Here is a 26,398-nt window from a genome sequence, read left to right as displayed (position 1 = left end):
AGCCAGGAGTGCGTTGGAATAGTCAAGTCTGGAGGTAACAAAGGCACAGATGAGGGCTTCAGCAGCGGATGAGCTGAGGCAGGGGCGGAGACGGGCGATGTTACGGAGGTGGAAATAGGCGGTCGTAGTTATGCTGCGGGCATGTGGCCAACAGCTAATTTCAGGGTCAAGGTTGGGAACAGTCTGCCACACAGATGAGGGAGAACATTTTAATTTGGCGGGTAGAATCCGCTTTTAAAACCCGCCCAATATTGCTCGCCACTGACTGCAGGCGGGGGTATAAAACCAACATGTTGTACTTCATGTCGTCAGTTTCCTGAGGGGAGGGTTAGGTTACAAATTGCCCCTCCGCTGCCGAGTTCGCGTTCTTAATTTGCCCTGTGATGCTCTTATTCCCCGGACTGGGGAGGCTAGAACCAGGGGGTCACAGTCTCAGGATAAGGGGTCGGCCATCTAGGACTGAGATGAGGAGAAATTTCTTCACTCAGAGGGTGGTGAATCTTTGGAATTCTCTAACCCAGGGGGCTGTGGAGGCTCAGTCGTTGAGTATATTCAAGACAGAGGTCGATAATGTTTTGGGAGCGAATGCGATTAAGGGATATGGGGATAGTGCAGGAAGGTGGAGTTGAGGCAGAAGATCAGCCATGATCTTATTGAATGGCGGAGCAGGCTCGAGGGACCCAATAGCTGAACTCTTTATGTTCTTATGATTTTGGCCTGAGCAGCAATTGGGCTGCTTCTATTGTTTGGCAGAAATTATCCACCAACTTTCAGCTAGGGTATCCCATTCTCCTATTCCTTGTCGCCAATGTGACGTATTCTTTACGACATCGCAAGCACACACACACTGCATAAGGTGGCTCCAATACATCATGTGACTGTTTACAGCAGCAGTTGCATTAACTGTCCACTAGGCGGAGCTGTATTACACATAGCCCCTCTGCCGGGGAGTTGGGGGTCGCGGGGTGAGGGGGATGGGGGGGAGTACCAGCCAACGCTCTCACTCCTGATGGTCTGCTGCCACATGCAGACACGTGGCGAGGACAGAATCAGATTGCCCTCATCGCACGCACGGCAGGGACTGATAGAACTCGCGCCCAGCCTGGCAGCTGAAGAGATTCGAGGTCGCGGAAGGCTGATGACACCTTGTAAGCTCGGAGCCAGGCAAAAGCTCGTAGATTCATGAATCTCAGAAGGAAGCCGCTCGGCCCATCATGCTTGTCCCGGCTCTTTGAGAGAGCGATCTAATCCGTTATCCAATCGACACCCGCTGCTCTGCCCCGGCAAATTTTACACGTCGTATTTCAGATGTCGAAAGGATAGAAAACAAAAAGAAGGCCGGCCATTTCCTACTGCTTTTTGATAAGGAAGGAGAGAGAACGTACAATTATATAGCACCTTTCCCACCCCCACTGTGCCTCACAGCCAACGAAGTACTTTTGAAGTGTAGTCCCACTCCAGAAACCTGAGCACAAAATCTAAGCCAACACTCCCGGTGCAGTGCTGAGGGAGCGCCGCACTGTCGGAGGTGCCATCATTCGGATGAGACGTTAAACCGAGGCCCCATCTGCCCTCTCAGGTGGACATAAAAGATCCCACGGCACTATTTCGAAGAAGAGGAGGGGAGGTATCCTGGGGCCAATATTTATCCCTCAATCAACATCACTAAAACAGATTATCTGGGTCATTGTCACATTGCTGTTTGTGGGAGCTTGCTATGCTCAAACTGGCTGCCGCGTTTCCCACATTACAACAGTGACTGCGTTTCAAAAGTACTTCATTGGCTGTAAAGGGCTTTGAGACATCCGGTGGTCGTGAAAGACGCTATATATAGGGTCTGTTATCACTATTTTAAATGACAGACAATTTGTTAACAGGGACAATAGAATCATGGAACAATGTGGCACAGAAGGAGGCTATTCGGCCCATCTAGTCCGTGCCAGCTCTTTCGAAAAGCAATCTAGTCAGTCCCACTCGACCCCCCCCTGCTCTTTCTCCATATCCCTGCAATCTCTCCTCCTTCAAGCAGTTATCCAATTCCTTATTGAAGGCAATGAGAGCTAGGAAGAGCCTTTGGTAATTCAGAAAAAACAATGGAAAAATAGGCCAGCCAGCAGAAAGATTGACAACAAATAAATGCAGAGAAATAGATTCATTTGCGAATCTGTGTTAAACATTTATCTGCCCTTCAGATGGATTGCGTTTTAAATCCATGTCTCTATGGAGAGAGAGAGAGGATTCGACACAGAAAAAAAAACCCTGACATCAGTCAGAAAAAAACAACACAAGGGGGAGAGCCTGCGATTGGCTGGAGATGACATATTTGCTGTACCTGGGCTATTTTTAACCGCATTACCTCATAGGGTTGAGGAGGGAGGAGGGAGGGAGTTCCAGGCTATTTCACAGCAGTGTGAGTTACAGAGACACAGAGCGAGAGAGTGTGTGTGTGTGTGTATCTTGCATACACGGTGCAGGTACCAGCTCTCACCTGCAAACACCGCTTGGGATACACATCAAAGCAGCTGCTGCCTTTAACAAGGTTTTTTTGTGTGTGTGTTAACCGAGCAACGATAGAGAAAGGGGAAGGGGGTGAAAGTATAACCACAGGTGAGTTTATATTTACAAAAAGGTTACAGAAAAATTGCTTGTGTTGTGATGACACATGTGCAAATGCATTAGTAGAAAAATAGGATTCTGTTTCTTTTGGCCGAGTTATTGTAACCCGATGCAAAAAATAATAATATTAGGACTACAGCATGCAAACTATGTGAGATGCAAGCAAATTCTGTCAGTCAGAAGAAGGCACGCATTTTGCAGGGTTTAGCTGATTTTAATGTTATGCATTATCTATTGTTATGGCAACTTAAAAAAAATCAGTCAAATCATCAAACTTATTCGTTATTGTGAACTCAGCTGTGTTTAAAATATTGAATCAATTCGATGTCGTTTCCCTATACCTCTCTCAGGAGCCTTGGGATATAGGTGAGAGCTAGATTTTTTTAAAGATTTGCTGTAAGATTTATTTTTGTTGCACGAATGCATTTAAGGCAGGATTCAGGATTTAGTCCAAACACATCATTCGAAATGGTTTTAAATTCGGAAGTGCAGGTGGAACAAGCGATTGACAGGCAGTGGGAGAGTGGCTTTGATTTATTGGGGTGACTGAAAACAAAAGGTGATGGTGCATCTGTGCAAGGTATTGGGATTGACCACAGTTGGGATACTGCCTGCAGAGTTGAGGACCCCACTGTGCAAAAAAGGATGCAGGAAAAGGCATATCACAGACGCTATCAGGGACAAGAGGATATATCGTTAAGATGCCAGGTTTGGAAAAACAAGAGCTGTATTCGCTGGAGTAGAGCAGGTTAGGGGCTAATTTATTCAAAGTGTTCTAAATCACGAAGGGTTTCGCGGAGGTAACTGGTGCATGGGTGGCAAGTGCACATAAATTTAAAATTAGTATTATAAACACAAAGAGGGGAGGTTAGAATAATTTTTAATGCAAACAATCTTACTCCAGAGACCTAGCACAAAATCCAAGCTGACACTTTGGTGCAGTGCTTGAGGGAGCGCTGCACTGTCGGAGGTGCTGCTTCTCGGATTAGACGTTAAACCGAGGCCCCATCTGCTCTCTCAGATCCCACGGTCACTATTTCGAAGAAGAGCAGGGGGAGTTCTCCCCGGTGTCCTGGGGCCAATATTTATCCTTCAACTAACATCACAAAAGCAGATTATCTGATCAGGATCACATTGCTGTTTGTGGGAGCTTGCTGTGCGCAAATTGGCAGTCGCGTTTCCCACATTACAACAGTGACTACACTCCAAAAAGTACTCCGTTGGCTGTAAAATCCTTTGGGACATCCTGAGGTCATCAAAGGCGCTATCGAAATGCAAGTCTTGATTTATGGGCGACTGGATTTTTGAATTGGGTTGGACGTTGACCTTTCAACTCCTGGGTTCAGTTTCAGCCCAGGGTGATAGGTTGCCGGTGGTTGACTGATGTCTCATTGCCGAGAGCTTGCAGAAACAAGCGCAGGCAGCGGAAGGAGCGTGCGGCAAACCAGTCCCACCCATCCATTCCCTCAACGACTATCTGTCCCACCTGTGACAGGGACTGTGGCTCTCGTATTGGACTGTTCAGCCACCTAAGGACTCATTTTAAGAGTGGAAGCAAGTCTTCCTCGATCCCGAGGGACCACCTATGATGATGACTGATGTCTCATCCTACAGGGATTAAGTTGGGTCAGTCGCGATCCAATTCCTATTGGCCATGGACCCACAGCGCCAGACTGGTGTTCATTCGGCACTGATTGGCGAATAAGAGACATGTCACCTCCAACAGTACCATGATCTGCTCTGACCAGAGCAGAGGAGTGGGTGTGAAGCGTTGTCAGCTCTTGCGATTCTCCAAGGGGAGGCGAAATAACGTGAGAGTTACTCCCCACGCTCTGCTTTCAGGTCACCATGAGATGTGTACGAGGGAGGTTAGTGTTGGGACTCCCTCTGAGAAATGCCGGTGACAGCGGTGTCTCAGGTGTAACATTGGATTGTCAATCAAAAACCGTCTTTGCCACCATCCCAGCTGGCTGCGTTCCCTCGGCGACGGCACAGCAACCTGGCTGGCTTTTTACGCGACGTAACTTCAGCAGGGGAGTCACTGAATCTTCAAGGGGAAAACTTGCATACAATGCAGAGGGATGGTTGGTTTGTCCACTGCCCCTCGACCCAAAACCAGACTGGAAGAAAGAAAGACTTGCATTTATATAGCGCCTTTCACAACCACCGGACGTCTCAAAGCGCTTTGCAGCCAATGGAATACTTTTGCAGTGTAGTCACTGTTGTAATGCGGGAAACGCGGCAACCAACTTGCGCACAGCAAGCTCCCACAAACAGCAATGTGATAATGACCAGATAATCCGTTTTTTGTTATGTTGATTGAGGGATAAATATTGGCCCCAGGACACTGGGGATAACTCCCCTTGCTCTTCTTCGAAATAGTGCCTTGGGATCTTTTCCATCCACCTGAGAGGGCAGACGGGGCCTCGGTTTAACGTTTCATCCGAAAGACGGCACCTCCGACAGTGCAGCGCTCCCCCAGCACCGCACTGGGAGTGCCTACCTAGATTTTTGTGCTCTAGTTCCTGGAGTGGGGGCTTGAACCCACAACCTTCTGACTCAGAGGCGAGAGTGCTGCCCACTGAGCCACGGCTGAAGGGGAGAGTCAGCCCTTGCCCCCCAATCCAAGGCCACGTGGTGCGCGTGCAGACTCCATTGATGGCGCCTCCCCCCTGCCTCAAACAGCAGGAAGAAAATGGCAAACGTGAGGCAGCTGGACACACCTGCCCCATCCACTTAGCTGCAGAGAACAGGGAAGCACACCTTCCAGTAGGTGTCGCTGGTTAGCAATGGTGGGCAGGGCTCCGGCTCAGTCACTCTGCTCCCGTGAGGACAGCAGCGACCTTGCTGGTGATGCCCTGCACAGTCAAATAGCCGATTGTATTCAAAATCACGAGGTGTCTTGATAGAGGGAAACTGTTCCCGTTGGCGGAAGGGTCGCGAACCAGAGGACACGGACTTAAGGTGATTGGCAGAAGGACCAGAGGTGACATGGGGGGAACATTTTTTTAAGCAGCGAGTGGTTAGGATCTGGAATGCGCTGCCTGAGAGGTTGGTGGAGGCAGACTCAATCGTGGCTTTCAAAAGGGAATTGGATAAGTACCTGAAAGAAATAAAAATTGCCGGGCTACGGGGAAAGGGCGGGGGGCTGGGACTGGCTGAGGTGCTCTTGCAGAGAGCCGGCACGGGCTCGACGGGCCGAATGGCCTCCTTCTGTGCCGTAACCGTTCCATGATTCTATTGTCTAGTCGCGCACATGGTGAATAGTGACGCCTCATCCCACGTGGATTAAGTTGGGTCAGTCTTGATCCAATTCCGGTTGGCCGTGGACCCACAGCGCCAGGCTGGTGTTCATTCGGCACTGATTGGCGATCTCGCCCACAGAACGGCCAGCGTGGGGAAGGGGAAAAATGTCACCTCCAACAGTACCATGATCTGCTCTACCAAAAGGGGGCGCTTGGCTCAAAGTTATAATTTCAAAGAGTTGTCGAGCTATTGTATTGTGAGCGGCTTAGCCAGTCACGTGATGTTCACAAGGCTCAATAAAACCCCAGCCAGTTGGGTCTGGGTCATCCACGATGAGGTATGCAGTTGTGAGCCTAGTGGATGAACTGGTGTAGTGTGATTGATAATCTTTGGTAATAAACCAACTAGTTGTTAATAGCAATGTGTGGCTATGAATTCTTAAGCAAAGAACCCATGAAGCAAATACATTACAGTCGGCATTTATTGCCCATCCCTAATTGCCCCTTGAGAAGGTGGTGGTGAATCCCCTTCTTGAACTGCTGCAGTCCGTGTGGTGAAGGTGCTCCCACGGTGCTGTTAGGGAGAGAGACTCAATAAAACCCCAGCCAGTTGGGTCTAGGTCATCCACGACGAGGCATGCGGTTGTGAGCCTAGTGTAATGAGATGCACTCTGGCACAGTGTCAGGGACAATTAGAGGGGGTTAAACTGAATAAAACGTGATTTTTTTTGTTGTTCTTCTTCTCCAGAATCTAATGGCAGGAGACAAGAAGCCGGTGAGAGCCATTGAGGCCGATCAGCTGGCGGCCATGTTACAGGGCCGGAAGGAGAAGGCACTGGTCATTGACTGCCGGCCTGTTGCTGACTACAGCATCCTGCACGTGCTCACCGCAGTCAACGCCTGCTGCTCGAAGATCACGAGTGATCGAGAGCCACTCGCTGAACTCCTGCAGCCTAGCCCGACAGGAATGGTTTGTCGCGGCCTTTTCCCTCTCTCCCTTTTTTTTTCATTCATTCATGGGAGGTGGGCTTTGGCTGGCTAGGCCAGGGTAATGTATGCGCCTGCGAGTATGCTCACAGGTTTGTAGAGCCGTTGCAGTTCAGCCCGACTGCCTGCCTCCCTTCCGCGGTTACATCCGAGGCCAGGGTGTCCCTGGAGATGGAGCACGCGGTGTCCACCGGTACGCTCGCGGCCTTCCGCGAGAGGTGGGCACCGGAGGGACTGGAGTGCATCATCACCCCCGGCAACCAAATTTTAATTTGACTGTAGCTTTCCCAACGTTTAATTTGTTAATTTCAAGTTTTACGTAAAAATAGTTGTTGAGCTTATTTATTGGGGACTTGGCCTGGAGGGTGTTGCACGAAGCAGTCCTGTGCACTAAGTTTTTAAGTCGATTCACGGACTTCCAGGCCGCCTGCAATTTCTGCGGTCTGGAGGAGTCCGTGTTCCATGTTTATGTACAGTCTGTGAGGTTGCAGCCCCTGTTCCATTATTTAAAGGGGCTGCTCTTCAAATTCTGGTTGCACTTCAGTCCCACACTCCTGATCTTTGGGCACCCTGTGCGGAGGGGAGCGGACAGATCAGAAGGCCTCCTCATAGGACTGCTCCTGGGCACGGCCAAGGAGGCCATCAGCTGGTCCAGGCAGCAGGCGGTCGAGGGGGTTGTTCAGCCCGACTGCCTGCCTCTTTTCCGCGGTTACATCCGAGGCCAAGGTGTCCGTGGAGATGGAGCACGCGGTGTCCACCGGTACGCTCGCGGCCTTCCGCGAGAGGTGGGCGCCGGAGGGACTGGAGTGCATCATCACCCCCGGGAACAGAATTTTAATTTGATTGGCAAAAGTACCCAGTTAATTTCTAAATTTATGGGTTCTAGTGTCCTTACCAAAAGGTGGCACCTGATTTAAAGTTTACTTTAAAATAGCTGCAGAGCTGTTGCATTGTGAGTGGCTTAGCCAGTCATGTGATGTTCACAAGACTCAATAAAACCCCAGTCAGTTGGGTTTAAGTCAACCACGATGAGGTATGCATGTGGATGAACTGGTAATGTGTAGTGTGATTGTTAATCCTTTGTTAATAAACTAACTAGTTTAATGGCAATGTGTTGCTAAGAATTCTTAAACAAAGAACCCTTGAAGCAAATACATTACAGTCAGCATTTATTGCCCATCCCTAATTGTCCCTTGAGAAGGTGGTGGTGAGCCGCCTTCTTGAACCGCTGCAGTCCGTGTGGTGAAGGTGCTCCCACAGTGCTGTTAGGGAGGGAGTTCCATTCCAGCGACGATGAAGGAACGGCCGATATATTTCCAAATCAGGACGTTGTGTGACTTGGAGGGGAACGTGGAGGTGGTGGTGTTCCCAAGCGCCTGCTGCCATTGTCCTTCTAGGGGGTAGAGATCGCGGGTTTGGGATTTTTGTCTCTTTCCAATTTGTTTTCTCATTCATTCCTGATGCACGGGGGAAGAGCTTAAATGGGTTTAGTACGATTCACGGTTAAGTAACTATTACGTAACCGTCTCTGTCCTTGCCTCAGCTCTTCCGCTGCTGAAGCCCTCAGCCTTTGTTACCTCTAGACTTGACTATTCCAACACACTCCTGGCTGGCCTCCCACATTCTACCCTATGTAAACTAGAGGTGATCCAAAACTTGGCTTTCCCGTGTCCTAACTCGCACCAAGTCCCGCTCACCCATCACCCCTTGTGCTCGCCGACCTACATTGGCTCCCGGTTAAACAACGCCTCGATTTCAAAATTCTCATCCTTATTTTCAGATCCCTCCATGACCCTCACCCCTCCCTATCTCTGTAATCCCCCCAGCCCCACAACCCCCCGAGATGTCTGCGCTCCAATAATTCTGCCCTCCTGAGCATCCCTGATTATAATCGCTCCACCATCGGTGGCCGTGCCTTCTGTTGCCTGGGCCCCAAGCTCTGGAACTCCCTGCCTAAACCTCTCCGCCTCTCTACCTCTCTCTCCTCCTTCAAGACGCTCCTTAAAACTGACCTCTTGCGCTAATTTCTATTTATGTGGCTTGGTGTCAAATTTCTACCACATAACACCCCTGTGAGGCACCTTAGGACGTTTCAATACATTAAAGGCGCATTATAAATACAAGTTGTTGTTGTTAGGGTTGCCGATCCAGGATTGTCCTGGAGTATTCAGGAATTGTGGATGAATCTCCTTGGGCTGTGCCTCCGGCACCTCTGGAGTGAAATCAAAGAGGCATTAACAAAATGTGGTGGTTTTCCCTATTTTCTTTGAACACAATTGTTTATTAGGTATAAAAAATATTGGACGCGGGAGGGAAAAGATTGTTTGACTGACAGTCACGAATCATCCAATCGCGCGATGAAGAAGTCTGTTCGCTTTCCAATTGGCCGAGGGAAGGCAGGGCCTCGCGATGATAGGCGAGTCGGGCGACCAATGGGTGGAGTATTGGGGGTGGGGCCATTGGAGGCAGGGAGGGTCATGTGATGAAGGCTCTGTGCCTCAATGCGAGGAGTATTCGTAATAAGGTGGACGAATTAACTGCACAGGCAGCTATTAACGAATATGATATAATTGGGATTACGGAGACATAGCTCCAGGGTGACCAAGGTTGGGAACTCAACGTCCAGGGGTATTCAGCATTCAGGAAGGATAGACAGAAAGGAAAAGGAGGTGGGGTAGCGTTGCTGGTTAAAGAGGAAATTAACGCAATAGTAAGGAAGGACATTAGCTTGGATGATGTGGAATCGGTATGGGTGGAGCTACGGAATACCAAAGGGCAGAAAACGCTAGTGGGAGTTGTGTACAGACTACCAAACAGTAGTAGTGAGGTTGGGGACAGCATCAAACAAGAAATTAGGGATGCATGCAATAAAGGTTCAGTAGTTAACATGGGCGACTTTAATCTACCTATAGATTGGGCTAACCTAACTGGTAGCAATGCGGTGGAGGAGGATTTCCTGGAGTGTATTAGGGATCGTTTTCTCGACCAATATGTCGAGGAACCAACTAGAGAGCTGGCCATCCTAGACTGGGTGATGTGTAATGAGAAAGGACTAATCAGCAATCTTGTTGTGCGAGGCCCCTTGGGGAAGAGTGACTATAACATGGTAGAATTCTTTATTAAGATGGAGAGTGACACAGTTAATTCAGAGACGAGGGTCCTGAACTTAAGGAAAGGTAACTTCGATGATATGAGACGTGAATTAGCTAGAATAGACTGGTGAATGATACTTAAAGGGTTGATGGTGGATAGGCAATGGCAGACATTTAAAGATCACATGCATGAACTTCAACAATTGTACGTCCCTGTCTGGAATAAAAAAAACGGGGAAGGTGGCTCAACCGTGGCTAACAAGGGAAATTAAGGATAGTTTAAATCCAAGGAAGAGGCATATAAATTGGCCAGAAAAAGCAGCAAACCTGAGGACTGGGAGAAATTTAGAATTCAGCAGAGGAGGACAAAGGGTTTAATTAGAAGGGGTAAAATAGAGTATGAGAGGAAGCTTGCTGGGAACATAAAAACTGACTGCAAAAGCTTCTATAGCTATGTGAAGAGAAAAAGATTTAGTGAAGACAAATGTAGGTCTCTTGCAGTCGGATTCAGGTGAATTTATAATGGGGAACAAAGAAATGGCAGACCAATTGAACAAATACTTTGGTTCTGTCTTCACGAAGGAGGACACAAATAACCTTCCAGAAATACTAGGGGACCGAGGGTCTAGCGAGAAGGAGGAACTGAAGGAAATCCTTATTGGTCAGGCAATTATATTAGGGAAATTGATGGGATTGAAGGTCGATAAATCCATAGGGCCTGATAGTCTGCATCCCAGAGTACTTAAGGAAATGGCCCTAGAAATAGTGGATGCATTGGTGATCATTTTCCAACAGTCTATCGACTCTGGATCAGTTCCCATGGATTGGAGGGTAGCTAATGTAAAACCACTTTTTTAAAAAGGAGGGAGAGAGAAAATGGGTAATTATAGACCAGTTAGCCTGACATCAGTCGTGGGGAAAATGTTGGAATCAATTATTAAAGATGAAATAGCAGCGCATTTGGAAAGCAGTGACAGGATCGGTCCAAGTCAGCATGGATATATGAAAGGGAAATCATGCTTGACAAATCTTCTAGAATTTTTTGAGGATGTAACTAGTAGAGTGGACAAGGGAGAGCCAATGGATGTGATGTATTTGGACTTTCAAAAGACTTTTGACAAGGTCCCACACAAGAGATTGGTGTGCAAAATTAAAGCACATGGTATTGGAGGTAATATACTAACGTGGAAGAGAACTGGTTGGCAGACAGGAAGCAGAGAGTAGGGATAAACGGGTCCTTTTCAGAATGGCAGGCAGTGATTAGTGGGGTGCTGCAGGGCTCAGTGTTGGGACCACAGCTATTTACAATATACATCAATGATTTAGATTAAGGAATTGAGTGTAATATCTCCAAGTTTGCAGATGACACTAAGCTGGGTGGTGCTGTGAGCTGTGAGGAGGATGCTAAGAGGCTGCAGGGTGACTTGGACAGGTTAGGTGAGTGGGCAAATGCATGGCAGATGCAGTATAATGTGGATAAATGTGAGGTTATCCACTTTAGGGGCAAAAACACGAAGGCAGAATATTATCTGAATGGTGACAGATTAGGAAAAGGGGAGGTTCAACGAGACCTGAGTGTCATGGTACATCAGTCATTGAAAGTTGGCAAGCAGGTACAACAGGCGGTGAAGAAGGCAAATGGTGTGTTGGTCTTCATAGCTCGGGGATTTGAGTCTAGAATCAGGAAGGTCTTATTGCAGTTGTACAGGGCTTTGGTGAGGCCTCACCTGGAATATTGTGTTCAGTTTTGGTCTCCTAATCTGAGGAAGGACATTCTTGCTATTGAGGAAGTGCAGCGAAGGTTCACCAGACTGATTCCCAGGATGGCAGGACTGACATAATGAAAGGGATAGACAAGATAGAGGCAGAGAGGTTGTTTCCACTGGTCGGGGAGACTAGAACTAGGGGGCACAGCCTCAAAATACGGGGGAGCCAATTTAAAACCGAGTTGAGAAGGAATTTCTTCTCCCAGAGGGTTGTGAATCTGTGGAATTCTCTGCCCAAGGAAGCAGTTGAGGCTAGCTCATTGAATGTATTCAAGTCACAGATAGATAGATTTTTAACCAATAAGGGAATTAAGGGTTACGGGGAGCGGGCGGGTAAGTGGAGCTGAGTCCACGGCCAGATCAGCCATGATCTTGTTGAATGGTGGAGCAGGCTCGAGGGGCTAGATGGCCTACTCCTGTTCCTAATTCTTACGTTCTTATGTTCTTATATGAGGAGAGACTGGATCGACTGAGCCTGTATTCACTGGAGTTTAGAAGAATGAGAGGGGATCTCAGAAACATATAAAATTCTGACGGGATTGAACAGGTTAGATGCAGGAAGAATGTTCCTGATGTTGGGGAAGTCCAGAAGCAGGGGTCACAGTCTAAGGATAAGGGGTAAGCCATTTAGGACCGAGAGGAGGAGAAACTTCTTCACTCAGAGAGTTGTGAACCTGTGAAATTCTCTACCACAGAAAGTTGTTGATGCCAGTTCATTGGATATATTCAAGAGGGAGTTAGATATGGCCTTTACGGCTAAAAGGATCAAGGGGTAGGGAGAGAAAGCAGGAATGGGGTCCTGAAGTTGCATGATCAGCCATGATCATATTGAATGGTGGTGCAGGCTCGAAGGGCCGAATGGCCTACTCCTGCACCTATTTTCTATGTTTCTATGTTTCTAATACGGCCAACAGAGTTGGTGACCTGTGTGGGAGAGGAGAGAATCAGAGTAAGTTAATCGGGGAAACCATTGAAAAATGTTAGCTTGAGCCCTATTAATAGTCTGTCAAGTTCCTCAGCCGTGGCTCAGTGGGCAGCACTCTCTGAGTCAGAAGGCTGTGCGGGTTTAAGTCCCATTCCAGGGACATGAGCGCATAAATCGAGGCCGACACTCCCAGTGCAGTGCTGAGGGAGCGCTGCACTGCCGGAGGTGCCGTCTTTCAGATGAGACGTTAAACCGAGGCCCCGTCTGCCCTCTCAGATGGATGCAAAAAGATCACGTTGCACTATTTTGAAGAAGAGCAGGGAGGTATCCTGGCCAATATTTATCCCTCAATCAACATAACAAAAACAGATTATCTGGGTCATTATCGCATTGCTGTTTGTGGGAGCTTGCTGTGCGCAAATTGGCTGCCACGTTTCCTACATTACAACAGTGTCTACAGTCCCAAAACTACTTCATTGGCTGTAAAGGTTTTTGTGACGTGGTCGTGAAAGGCGCTATATAAATGCAAGTCTTTCTTTTTCCCAGATGGAAGGCCTAGAGGCTAAAGCACTGGTGTTGTACGACCAAGAAACAAAGGACACACAGGGTCCTCCAGCCAGCGACATCATCTCCATCCTCTTGAGGCAGCTGGAGAAACAGTTCAGCAATGTATATTTTCTTAAAGGTACGGCGTACGACTTAAAGGGAAAGCCTCCTTTTTTAATGAACAATTACAAACGATCTACTTGTGTTCTTTCGTTACTCTCCCTTCACTTGTTCTCTCTTCCTCCCCTGAAGGCGCTGACTAGGCTGCAAGTGGTGTCCACAATACCTTGGCCATTCTCCAGATGTGAGCCCAGCGAATGAGGATCAGCAGGCTATTCGGGCATGGGGAGCTTCACAGCCTGCCTTCGCCCGGCGTCTAAACACACATATTTTCCAGCAGGGCTCACTGGATAGCGCGCAGGAGCTGGGACGATGGTTGAATTTCCCCTTCACCATGTCGCCCAGGGGTGTTAAACCCAACTGTCACACCACCCCAGTATGATAAAACTTCGAGGGGCCGAAACTGCCTCTTTCTATGAGAGCGATGAAAGCAGCGGCTGTGGGTCAGCCTTGCCCATTTTCCTGCTGCGTGGGCATGCGCCGACCCACCAGTGACCACCAGTCATTGCCCCCGACAGCTTATCCCGGCGCGAAACCTTCTTGCAGCTGGGCTGTGCGTCTGCCCTTAAAGGGGAGGGCGCACTGCGGCGGCCGCCATTTTATTTTCATTGTCGGCCGGTCGGCTGCCGCGGGTTCGGCCAGGCCGCCTGGCATTCCCTTCCTTGGGTGCCAGGCTGCTGGCCCGGCCCGTAACCCTCCCTGGTGGCCCAGTGTTTGCCACTGAAGCGTCTGCAGGGTTCACAACGGCCCTCCCCTTTAACTGAAGGGGAGCGATTTGGGAAACGCCCGCACTTCCGCCCCGCTCCAATTAAAAACCCAAAGACCTGAATTTCCCCGGGCCGTCCGCCCCATGCATCGGGGAGGACACCACCCTTCCAAATCGGTCGGCGCGCCCCGTTATCGGGCGGAGAACAGTCTCGCGCCCCAATCATTTTATGCGAAGCTTCCCCAATTGGTCTCGCTGCTTTCGGGCGAGAGGAGAATAAAACCCAAGTGGGATTCCTCTCTCCTGATCTTTACCCAGTGATGGCCCACTGGAAAGTGTGTAGACACCAGTTCAGCACAGGGGATAGGATCGGCCTAGGCTGTGATGCCCACCGTGGTCGAATAGCCTTCGGAAACTTGTTGTCTCGGCTCAAACAACAAGAATGGGGCAGGGGTGGGGAGAGGGGGGGGGTGGTGCACGGTGCACAGTAGGTGACGTGTATCTCTATAAAGGCTTGTAAGTAACTAAAGACTAGGCTCGAGTGCTCTATACTTCACCACCTACCGATCTGACTTTTTATACATGGCACCTGTTGAACTTCACCGCAGTAAGGAGCCCAACACCTCCAGGGAGTGGGGAGGGACATATTTGGGATAATAGGAACTGTAACATTTTGCTTTGGGGCAGATGTAGTGTTTGCTCTTGGTTCGTGGATTTAGGGGGTATTGCTTTAATTGGGGGGGGTGCAGTCGGAGTGCTGAGTTGCTTGCTCAGTGCCTCTCTATCCTCCTGGCTCCACCCTGCCTTTTCTATAACTCTATAATCCTTTATCTCTTTATCTGTGGCTCAGTGGGCAGCGCTCTTGCCTCTGAGTCACAGGGTTGTGGGTTCGAGTCCCACTCCAGGGGCTTGGAACACAAAAAATCCAGGCTGACACTCCCAGTGCAGTGCTGAGGGAGCGCCGCACTGTCGGAGGTGCCGTCTTTCAGATGAGGCATTAAACTGAGGCCCCGTCTGCCCTCTCAGGTGGATGTAACAGATCCCACAGACACTATTTCGAAGAAGAGCAGGGGAGTTATCCCTGTTGGTCCAGTATTTATCCCTCAACCAACATAACAAAAACAGATTACCTGGTCATTATCACATTGCTGTTTGTGGGAGCTTGCTGTGCGCAAATTGGCTGCCGCGTTTCCCACATTACAACAGTGACGACACTCCAAAAAGTACTTCATTGGCTGTAAAGTGCTTTGAGACATCCGGTGGTCGTGAAAGGCGCTATATAAATGCAAGTCTTCCTTTTCTTTTCTAGGGGGCTTTGTGGAGTTTTCCTCTTGCTTCCCGAGTCTGTGTGAGGGGAAGTCGCACAGCTTCCTAACCAGCAGCATCTCACAGCCCTGTCTCTCCACGTGTGATGTGGGACCCACGCAGATCCTGCCATATTTCTACCTGGGCTCCCAGAATGACGTTCTAAATAAGGTTTGTATGGCGCGGAGACAGAGGGCACGGGCTTACAAGTGAGCCCAGAGACCCAGAGAAACTCCCCTTTCAAAAAGTGTCTTAGGAATAGAACTTAATCACAGAACGGTTACAGCACAGAAGGAGGCCATTCGGCCCGTCGAGCTCATGCCGGCTCTCTGCAAGAACACCTCAGCCAGTCCCACTCCCCCCGCCCTTTCTCCGTAGCCCTGCAATGATATTTCCTTCAGGTACTTATCCAACTCCCTTTTGAAAGCCACAATTGAGTCTGCCTCCACCGCCCTCTCAGGCAGCGCATTCCAGATCCTAACCACTCGCTGCGTAAAAATGTTTTTCCTCATGGCGCCTTTAGTTCTTCTGCCAATCACCTTAAATCTGTGCCCTCTGGTTCTCCACCCTAACACCAATGGGAACAGTTTCTCTCTCTCTCTACTCTGTCCGGATCCCTCATGATTTTGAACACCTCGATCAAATCTCCTCTCCACCTTCTCTCTCCAAGGAGAACAACCCCAGCTTCTCCAGTCTATCCCCGTAACTGAAGTCCCTCATCACTTCCATGGGGTTGGCCCGGAACTTCAGCAGAAGACTGGTGGAATTCTCGGAGAAAGGGCGAAGACGGCCGTTCCTCCAGGGATTCTGCTAATCGTCCACTGACGTTACCGCGGGAGATCAGTTGGAGAAATCCTAGCTCCAGTTGGGAACGGGATTGAAGCTGGATAATGGAGGTTTAGGAGTTTTGTTTGAATTACTTTTTGGGGATTAAAGGAGTAGTTATCGAGAAGCTTCCCCGAGGAGATTAAACTGTTGCAGGAGAGTCCATGTCCGTGCAGGGTCTGTGGAAGGCGATAGGTTTTGAGGAGGCTTTCAAAGATGGGGCCACCACGGGGTGATGTGAGTGTGAGACTGGAGGACATTCGAGATGGTCAAACCTCTCGCGTTATTCCAGCAGAGTTGTCGATGTGTGCAATGGATTTCCCTCGGAGTTAGTGAGCCTTAAGAAGAGGGAGAAATTTCCCAGCGCCCTGATTGGCGGCGATAAGCAGCTGGGGGGGGGGGGACTTTCTGCGCCCGGCGCGTTTGTCCCGACCCCCGCGGAATTGCGGTTACCGTCCCTGTTGTGTATGGAGAAAGAGTCAGACTGAACACTGTGAGCTCAAAGTAAAGTGTGACCGTAGTCTTTTATTGCCGGTCTCTAGAGTGCCTCTCCAGCCTGTGAGGCCTCCTTAAATACCTGTGCTCCCAAGGGATTATGGGATCCTTGGGACTCCAGGGGATGAGCCCTCTGGTGGCTGTACAGAGTAAATACAAGTCCACATTTTTAACAGTCCCCACACGGGAGTCGGAGCGCAATCTCGCGCGCTCCACACCCTGATGGGGGGACGGGTCCCGGGGCCATGCTGGGGCGCGATCGGCAGGGCTACGCATCCGCTCCACGTAGTTCAAGGCCCCTCCCCTCCGCTGCGCACTCTGCCGGGCCGCTGATGGGCCACCAGGGCGGAGAGGCACTGAGGCCCTCGCTCATCCCTGAGACGGAGAGCCGTAGGTTGCATGACGGCAGCCCGGACCACGGCAGAGAAATCAAGAAGGGGCCGACCGGCGAGTCGGCCAAACAGGTAAGATGGCGGTGCGTGGGGGGGGAGGGGGGGGGGGGAGGCGCTCCCGACCTCCCCTTTAACCTCCGCCCCGCGAGAGGAGATCGGCCCAGCTCGCGACCCGCAAGGCTGGCACCGCTCACGGGGCAATATCCGCCTTGGGGTGGAAGGTGGCCGGCGCGCACGGCGACGACGCCATCGCTGGTTTGCGCGGCGCCCTGGCGGTGCGTGACGCTACCATGGCAACACCTCCGCTAACTCGATAGCAGATAGCACGCCTCCCCCCCCTCCCCCACCCAATCCCTGGGATACAACTGCTTTGCGACCCGTTAGCGCCCCCTGGAGGCGTTAACGGCCCATCGCAAAATGGGGCAATCTCGAGCCCTCAGTGATTCACTGGAAAGTAATGAGTGTGAAAGTTATAAAGATAGACGTCAGCACAGATGGATAAATAATTCACGGAACACTTACAAAACATTATTTCGCACACGGCAAGAATAGCTGATGGTTTGCTTTAAGTTGCTTCCCCAGGAACCTTTGGATTGGGGTGGAGGCCACGACAGCATGAAACACTGGTTAGGCCACAGCTGGAGTACTGCGTGCAGTTCTGGTCACCGCATTTCAGGAAGGACGTGATCGCACTGGAGAGGGTGCCGAGGAGATTTACGAGGGTGTTGCCGGGAATGGAGAACCTTAGCTATGAGGAAAGATTGGCTAGGCTGGGTTTGTTTTCCTTGAAGCAGAGGAGGCTGAGGAGAGACCTCGCTGAGGTACATAAAATTATGAGGGGCCTGGATAGAAAGGACCCATTTCCCTCAGCAGAGGGGTCAACAGCCAGGGGACATGGATTTAAAGTAATTGGTAGAAGGTTTAGAGGGGATTTGAGGAGAGATTTCTTCACCCAGAGGGTGGTGGGGGTCTGGAACTCGCTGCCTGAAAGGGTGGTAGAGGCAGAAACCCTCACCACATTTAAAAAGTACTTGGATGTGCACTTGAAGTGCCGTAACCTACAGGGCTACGGACCTAGAGCTGGAAAGTGGGATTAGGCTGGGTAGCTCTTTGTCGGCCGGCGCGGACACAATGGGCCGAAATGGCCTCCTTCCCTGCTGTAAATTTCTGTGGTTCTATGACAGTGGAGCAGTGCACAGGGCATTGGAAGTAATGAGCTCGAAGGACTGACTGGCCTCTTCCTATTCCAGGGCACCTATATTTTTGATAGAGGAGCTCAGGTTGTTTTGTAGATTGGAGGAGAAAGCTAAGACAAAGAGAGCTGAGGAGCTCCGGAGTTTTGAGCCCCTGGGTTTCCAGCAGGGGATAAATCTTCACATCGCCGCGGTGATGGCGCGAGGAGAGAGAGGAGGTCACGCAGGATGGGAAACGGTGATTGATTGCTGTGGGATTTTTTTTCTCTTGCAGGATCTGATGGTTGAGAACAGGATCACGCACATCCTGAACGTCAGCAGCAACTGCCCGAAACCCTCGTTCATCCCCGACGGCCATTTCCTGCGGATCCCAGTCAACGACAGCTACTGTGAGAGCCTCTTGCCTTGGCTGAACAAGTCTGTGGAATTCATAGGTACGGAGTTTGCCTCCGCATTCAGTGAGTGAAATGTAGACCGAGAGACAGGTGGACCTCCCTGGGAATCTATCCTAACTCCCGTTCACCCATCGCCCCCCTGGGCTCGCTGACCCGCATTGGCTCCCGGTCCAGCATTGCCTCAGGTTTAAAGGTCTCATCATCATCTTCAAATGCCTCCACGGTTGTGCCATATCCTTATTTCTGTAACTTCCTCCATCCCCACAGCCCTCCGAGATCAATTCTGGCCTCTTGCCCATCCCTACGTTCCATCGCACCACCATTTGGCCGCCGTGCCTTCAGCTGCCTAATCCCCGAGCTCTGGAACTCACTCCCTAAATCTCTCCGCCTCTCCAACTCTCCTCCAGGAAGACACTCCTTAAAACCTACCTCTTTGACATAGCTTTTGGTCATCTGCCCGGATATTTCCTTACTTGGCTCGGGCGTCATATTTTGTTTGATAACGCTCCTGTGAAGCGCCCTGGGATGTTTTACTACGTTAAAGGCGCTATATAAATGCAAGTTGTTGTTTGTGTTGGTCCCCCTCCCCCCCCCTCAAGGAGCCGACCCTTATTGGGGTACCAGCCACCTGCCGTCACCTACCTCCCTCAAGTAGCTGTTCTTCATGATTGGTCATGGACAGTGAGTGTCAGCTATCTGTTCATCACCTACATTGGCTCCTGGTCCAGCAACGCTTCGATTTAAAAATTCTCATCCTTGATTTCAAATCCCTCCATGGCCCTCGCCCCCTCCCTATCTCTGTAATCTCCTCCAACCTTACAATCCCCCCGAGATGTCTGCACTTCTCTACTCCTGCCCTCTTGAGCATCCCTGATTATAATCGCTCCACCATCGGTGGCCGTGCCTTCTGTTACCTGGGCCCCAAGCTCTGGAACTCCCTCCCTAAACCTCTCCGCCTCTCTACCTCTCTTTCCTCCTTCAAGACTCTCCCTCAAACCTACCTCTTTGACCAATCATCTGCTGTAATTTCTTCTTATGTGGCTCAGTGTCAAATTTATCTGTTTTGTCTTGTAACACTGCTGTGAAGCGCCTTGGGACGTTTTACTACGTTAAAGGTGCTATATAAATACCAGTTGTTGTTCTTGTTGTTGATGGAGGAGGTCAGAGCGGAACCCTGGCAGAAATGTTCCCACTCCCTAGCCCACCAGTGACGTCACCAATTCCAGCGTTCCAATCACTGCCCCCCCCCGCTGAGATCAGGCTGGGAATCAAACCCGGGACCGTCCGGCCTGCAGGATTCAGCTCGACACCAGGGAGTCTTCTCAACCAACAGAGGATCCATAAACACTGGAACAATCACAGGACTTTACAGGTCTGCCCTGTCATCTGGCGAATGGAAAAGATCCCACGGCACGTTCCCCAAGATGAGTGGACAGTTATACCAGTGTGCCAGCCAACATTCCTCCCTCAACCAACACCACAAAGAACGAGATGGCCTGGCCCTTCGTCTCATTGCTGTTTGTGGGATCTTGCTGTGCGCAGATTGGCTGCTGTGCTTCCCTGAACAGTGACTTCACTTCAAAAGTACTTCATTGGCCATGGAGCACTTTGGGATGGCTTGAGGAAAAAAGAACGAACTAAGCCTTGGATTTATATAGCGCCTTTCACAACCGCCGGACGTCTCAAAGCGCATTACAGTCAATGAAGTGCTTTTGGAGTGTAGTCGCTGTTGTAATGTGGGAAACGCGGCAGCCAATTTGTGCACAGCAAGCTCCCACAAACAGCAATGTGATGATGATCAGATTATCTGTTTTTTTGTCACGTTGACTGAGGGATAAATATTGGACCAACGGGGATAACTCCCCTGCTCTTCTTCGAAATAGTGGCCATGGGATCTTTTACGTCCACCTGAGAGAGCAGTCGGGGCCTCGGTTTAACGTCTCATCCGAAAGTTGTTCGATAAATGCAAGTTCTTGATAATCTTCTTCTTATTTCCTGGTTTGCACAGACACGGTGCGGGTAATGAAGTGCCGGGTTTTGGTCCACTGCTTGGCGGGGATCTCACGGTCTGCGGCGATCGCGATAGCTTACGTCATGAGGACAATGGATCTCTCATTGGACGACGCGTACAGGTACGACAGAACGCGAGAAAGAGACGAGAGAGGCAGCCGGGCGCGGGTGTAGGTTCTGAGAGACGAGAACAAGGGCTTCGGGACCGAGAGCTGGGCACGTGCCATGTCCCGTTTTGCGTCGGATCTGCTCTGGAAAAGTTAACTGAGAAACAGCTGAAACACAATGCTGAGATTGTACTAAAGCAATTCAAGAGGAGAGCTGGAGAGGAGAAAAAGCGGGGGGGGGGGGGAGGGGGGAGCGCGACCAAAAGAGATGGAGAGAGATAAAGACTGAGAGATGGGGAGAGAGAAAGATGTAAGAGGGAGAGAGAGACAGGGACACAGATAGCTTGACAGATGCATGTCCACAGATCCCTGAAGGTAGCAGGCCAGGTAGATAAGATGGTTAAAAAGGCACATGGGATACTTGCCTTTATTAGCTGAGGCTTAGAATACAAGAGCAAGGAGGTTATGCTTGAATTGTAGAAAATGCTAGTTAGGTCACAGCTGGAGTACTGCGTGCAGTTCTGGTCACCTCATTACAGGAAAGATGTGATCGCACTGGAGAGGGTACAGAGGAGATTTATGAGGATGTTGCCTGGACTGGAGAATTTTAGCTATGAGGAAAGATTGGATAGGCTGGGGTTGCTTTCTTTGGAACAGCGGAGGCTGAGGAGAGACCTTATTGAAGTGTATAAGATTATATGGGGCCTGGATAGAATGGATAGGAAGAACCTATTTCCCTTGGCAGAGGGGTCAACAACCAGGGGGCATGGATTTAAAGTCATTGGTAGAACGTTTAGAGGAGATTTGAGGGGAAATGTTTTCACCCAGAGGTCTGAGAACTCACTGCCTGAAAGGGTGGTAGAGGCAGAAACCCTCACCACATTTAAAAAGTACTTGGATGTGCACTTGAAGTGCCGTAACCTACAGGGCTACGGACCGAGAGCGGGAAAGTGGGATTAGGCTGGATGGCTCTTTGTCGGCCGGCTCGGACACGATGGGCCGAAATGGCCTCCTTCTGTGCTGTAAATTTCTACATCTCTATCATTCTATGACAAGAAAATAAGATTAACAGAGACACAGAGAAAAGAAACAATGGAGGGAGAGATGGAGAGATACATAGTGAGGAGGAATGGGAGAAAGAGATAGAGGGGATTATAGAGTTGAGAGAGGTGGAGAAAGATAGAGGGAGAGAGAGGAATGGAAAGACAATCATAAGAGCATAAGAAATAGGAGCAGGCGCAAGCCATTCGGCCCCTCTAACCTGCACCACTGTTCAATAATGGCTGATCTTCTACCTCAACTGCACTTTCCTCATATCCCTTGACGAGGGAAATCAGGCAGCATGTCTCCAATAGTCGAAATCTGGAATTCTCTCCCCTGACATCTGTGGGTGCAGGGTCAATTGGAGCTGTCACGATGGAGATTGATAGATTTTTGTTAGGTAAGGGTATCAGGGGTCAAAGGTGGGTGAATGAGGCTGAGGTGCAGATCAGCCACGATCCCAAGAGGCTGAATTTTGAAGTAGAGGGGAGTCGAGGGTGGGGAGTGGGCAGGAAAGTGGAGTCATTTAGTGAATATATTTAGTGAATTGGCCTCAATAACTTTCTGTGGTAGAGAATTCCACAGGTTCACCACTCTCTGGGTGAAGAAGTTTCTCCTCATCTCGGTCCTAAATGGCTTACCCCTTATCCTTAGACTGTGACCCCTGGTTCTGGACTTCCCCAACATTAATAAGAACATAAGAACATAAGAATTAGGAACAGGTGTAGGCCATCTAGCCCCTTGAGCCTGCTCCGCCACTCAATAAGATCATGGCTGATCTGGCCGTGGACTCAGCTCCACTTACCCGCCCGCTCCCCGTAACCCTTAATTCCCTTATTGGTTAAAAATCTATCTATCTGTGATTTGAATACATTCAATGAGCTAGCCTCAACTGCTTCCTTGGACAGAGAATTCCACAGATTCACAACCCTCTGGGAGAAGAAATTCCTTCTCAACTCGGTTTTAAATTGGCTCCCCCGTATTTTGAGGCTGTGCCCCCTAGTTCTAGTCTCCCCGACCCGTGGAAACAACCTCTCTGCCTCTATCCTGTCTATCCCTTTCATTATTTTAAATGTTTCTATAAGATCACCCCTCATCCTTCTGAACTCCAAGGAGTAAAGACCCAGTCTACTCAATCTATCATCATAAGATAACCCCCTCATCTCCGGAATCAGCCTAGTGAATCGTCTCTGTACCCCTTCCAAAGTTAGTATATCCTTCCTTAAGAAAGGTGACCAAAACTGCACGCAGTACTCCAGGTGTGGCCTCACCAATACCCTGTACAGTTGCAGCAGGACCTCCCTGCTTTTGTACTCCATCCCTCTCGCAATGAAGGCCAACATTCCATTCGCCTTCCTGATTACCTGCTGCACCTGCAAACTAACTTTTTGGAGTTTCATGCACAAGGACCCCCAGGCCCCTCTGCACCGCAGCATGTTGTAATTTCTCCCCATTCAAATAATATTCCCTTTTACTGTTTTTTTTCCCAAGGTGGATGACCTCACATTTTCCGACATTGTATTCCATCTGCCAAACCTTAGCCCATTCGCTTAACCTATCTAAATCTCTTTGCAGCCTCTCTGTGTCCTCTACACAACCCGCTTTCCCACTAATCTTTGTGTCATCTGCAAATTTTGTTACACTACACTCTGTCCCCTCTTCCAGGTCACCTATGTATATTGTAAACAGTTGTGGTCCCAGCACCGATCCCTGTGGCACACCACTAACCACCGATTTCTAACCCGAAAAGGACCCATTTATCCCGACTCTTTGCTTTCTGTTAGCCAGCCAATTCTCGATCTATTCCCTTCTCCCTCATATGCTTGTCCAGCCTCCACATAAATGCATCGATACTATTCGCTTCAATCCCTCCCTGTGGTAGTGAGTTCCACATTTTCACCACTCTCTGGGTAAAGAAGTTTCTTCTGAATTCCTGATTGGATTTCTTGGTGACTATCTTATATTGATGGCCTCTAGTTATGCTCTTCCCCACAAGTGGAAACACTCTCTCTGTATCCACTCTATCAAAATCTTTCATAATTCTATACGGTCACCCCTCAGCCTTCTTTATTCAAGAGAAAAGAGACCCAGCCTGTTCATCCTCTCCTGATGGGTGCATCCTCGCATTTCTGGTATCGTCCTTGGAAATCTTCTCGGCACCCTCTCCAGTGCCTTGATATCCTTTTTATAATATTGCGACCAGAACTGTACGCAGTACTCCAGGTGTGGTACCATCATCATAGGCAGCCCCTCGGAATCGAGGAAGAATTGCTTCCACTCTTAAAATGAGTCCTTAGCTGGCTGAACAGTCCAATACGAGAGCCACAGTCCATGTCACAGGTGGGACAGAGAGTGGTTGAGGGAAGGGGTGGGTGGGACTGGTTTGCCGCACGCTCCTTCCGCTGCCTGCGCTTGATTTCTGCATGCTCTCGGCGACAAGACCCGAGGTGCTCAGCGTCCTCCCAGATGCACTTCCTCCACTTAGGGCGGACTGGTCTTTGGCCAGGGACTCCCAGGTGTCAGAGGTAGTACTCTAGGTGTGATCTAACCACGGTTGGATACTTCTTATGCTTTCTTTTTTGTAATTGTAGAATAATTTTGTTTGTCTCGATCAGATTTGTTAAAGAGCGGAGACCCTCTATATCTCCAAACTTCAACTTTCTGGGTCAGTTGGTGGATTATGAAAAGACCATTCAGCTCCATCGGACGTCGGCCTACCTGAAGCAAAGTCTCCTGCAGCCCGAGAACGCCTCGATGAAAGAACGAACCTCCCAGCCGGAAACTGGCGAAGAAGAGGTCGAAATATTCGCCCCTGCTTTTCCCAGCCCGAGCTTTCCAGGACAACGAGCGGGTGCCGGAGCCGGCCGCGACACAGGGGAGGAGGGCCGGCCGGAGCCGGCAGACCTGCACCGCGGGCTGGGCCAGCTCCGCCTCTCGCCGGGCGCCGGCTGCATGAAGCGCTCCTTCTCGCTGGACGTCAAGTCGGCCTACACCTCGGGCCCACCGCGCTTCAGCTGCCACCAGGCCCCCTCCTCGTCGTCGTCGTCGTCGTCGTCGTTGTCGCCGGCCGCCCCGCCCAAGCTGCCGGGCCTGCGGGGCAAGTTGGCCGCCGCCGCCGCCGGCCCCTTCAACCCGTTCGCCCTCTTGTTCGGCAGCGCCAGGAAGGAGGGCGGCGGGAGGGGCGGCGGCGGCGGCCCCCTGCCCGAGGGGGCCCCGCCAACGCCGAGGCCCCAGCACAAACGCGGCTGCCCCGAGGCCGGCACCGCCGCCACCTCCGACGCCGTCGTCATCGCCGACCGGGGACCGCGCCCCATCCGCGCCGTCGCGGGCCTTCCCGCCGCGGGATTGACGCTGAGCCTGCCCGTTGCCAGGCAACCCTCGTCGGCGTCGCCGCCGCCGCCGCCGCTGCTCGGCTACAGCGCCTGCGTCATGGCGGTGCACACCAAGAGGACAGAGTTCCCCCGCTTCGATCGCCCGTGCGGCGGTGCCGCGGACTGCAAGTCCAGCCACGTCACCAGGAACGTGGGCAGTCACGTCACCAGGAACGTGGGTCTCTACACTGACAACATGGTGAAGTCGTAGAGAGAACGAACAAGTGCATCCCCCTCCTCCCGGTGATCTGTTCGGACCGAGTTGGCTCCTTTTCAAGAGGAAGGATAATCTGGACAAAGGACTGGCCTTTGACCTTTTTGTAGCTTGTTCTCCTGCCCACCGGTACGCTGGCGGCCTTCCGTGAGAGGTGGGCGCCGGAGGGACTGGAGTGCATCGTCACCCCCCGGCAACCACATTTTAATTTGAACCACTATTGTCGAAATCCGGTTTTCAGACAATTGCGGTTGTCAGAATTCTGGATTGGGGACCTTGCACCTGTATAAGAGCAAAGCCGTCTTACTGCAATTATACAGGGCCCTGGTGAGACCACACCTGGAGTAGTGTGCACAGTTCTGGTCTCCTTACCTAAGGAAGGATATACTTTATTTTGTTTAAGTTTGTCGGTTTTGGTGCCCCCCCTCACCGCCTTTAATCAGGGGGTATTTGATTGGAACTTGATTTACAGGAGCAACTAAAATAGTTGTGGCTTGTTCTCTCTCGCTCTCGCTTTGAACGCAATGCTCTCTGCAGTTGGCCTCAGGCCCGTTACCCGTTCCTCAGGCCCCGTGCCAGAACACTTAGGCCCTTTTGCCACTCCACCCGGCTTCAGGTATGTATTTAACCCCTTGTAACCTGCATCACACCTGCCCACCAGAGGGCCTACCTGTTGCAGTCCCAAGGGATGCTGGGATCGCTTGGGACTCCCAACAGGTAGGCCCTCTGGTGGACAGGTGTGATGCCGGTCACAAGGGGTTAAATACATAACACGGTCATTCTTTGATCAAACCACCGCTGAAAACTGCGAGTTACCCTCAGAAAGCCGGCATAAACGTAGTGCACATGGGAATATAACTAACGGGGGGAGGGGGAGGAGACGCAATGAACATCCCCTTCCTCAATGGCGGCGGAGCCCAGCGCACGAGTGTAAAAGACAAAACCGTTCACAACCATCTTCAGCCAGAAGTGCCCGAGTGGCAGATCCGTCTCGGCCTCCTCTTGTCGACCTCCCCACGGACGCCAGTCTCCGGCCAATCCGATTCA

At 50.5% G+C, this 26,398-nt stretch overlaps 1 protein-coding gene across 1 annotated transcript; it reads left to right on the top strand.

The window, feature by feature from the left end:
• The first annotated feature begins 6,615 nt into the window (after positions 1-6,615).
• Positions 6,616-25,348, top strand: LOC139230284 (dual specificity protein phosphatase 8-like). The gene is made up of 6 exons (XM_070862113.1): positions 6,616-6,831; positions 13,178-13,316; positions 15,313-15,479; positions 18,488-18,647; positions 20,617-20,740; positions 24,382-25,348. The coding sequence occupies exons 1-6, from the start codon at positions 6,616-6,618 to the stop codon at positions 25,346-25,348; spliced, it is 1,773 nt and encodes a 590-aa protein (XP_070718214.1).
• The last annotated feature ends 1,050 nt before the right edge of the window (positions 25,349-26,398 follow it).

This window comes from Pristiophorus japonicus, chromosome 19 (assembly GCF_044704955.1).
Source record: "Pristiophorus japonicus isolate sPriJap1 chromosome 19, sPriJap1.hap1, whole genome shotgun sequence".
In the NCBI taxonomy this organism is placed as follows: Eukaryota; Metazoa; Chordata; class Chondrichthyes; family Pristiophoridae; genus Pristiophorus; species Pristiophorus japonicus.
This window is presented reverse-complemented; position numbering and strand designations above follow the sequence as displayed.

Coding starts and splice junctions, on each gene's coding strand:
- LOC139230284 (XM_070862113.1), top strand. CDS start 6,616: ATGGCAGGAGACAAGAAGCCGGTGAGAGCCATTGAGGCCGATCAGCTG. Junction 15,480..18,487: donor AGAATGACGTTCTAAATAAG/GTTTGTATGGCG, acceptor TTTCTCTTGCAG/GATCTGATGGTTGAGAACAG. Junction 20,741..24,381: donor TCATTGGACGACGCGTACAG/GTACGACAGAAC, acceptor TGTCTCGATCAG/ATTTGTTAAAGAGCGGAGAC.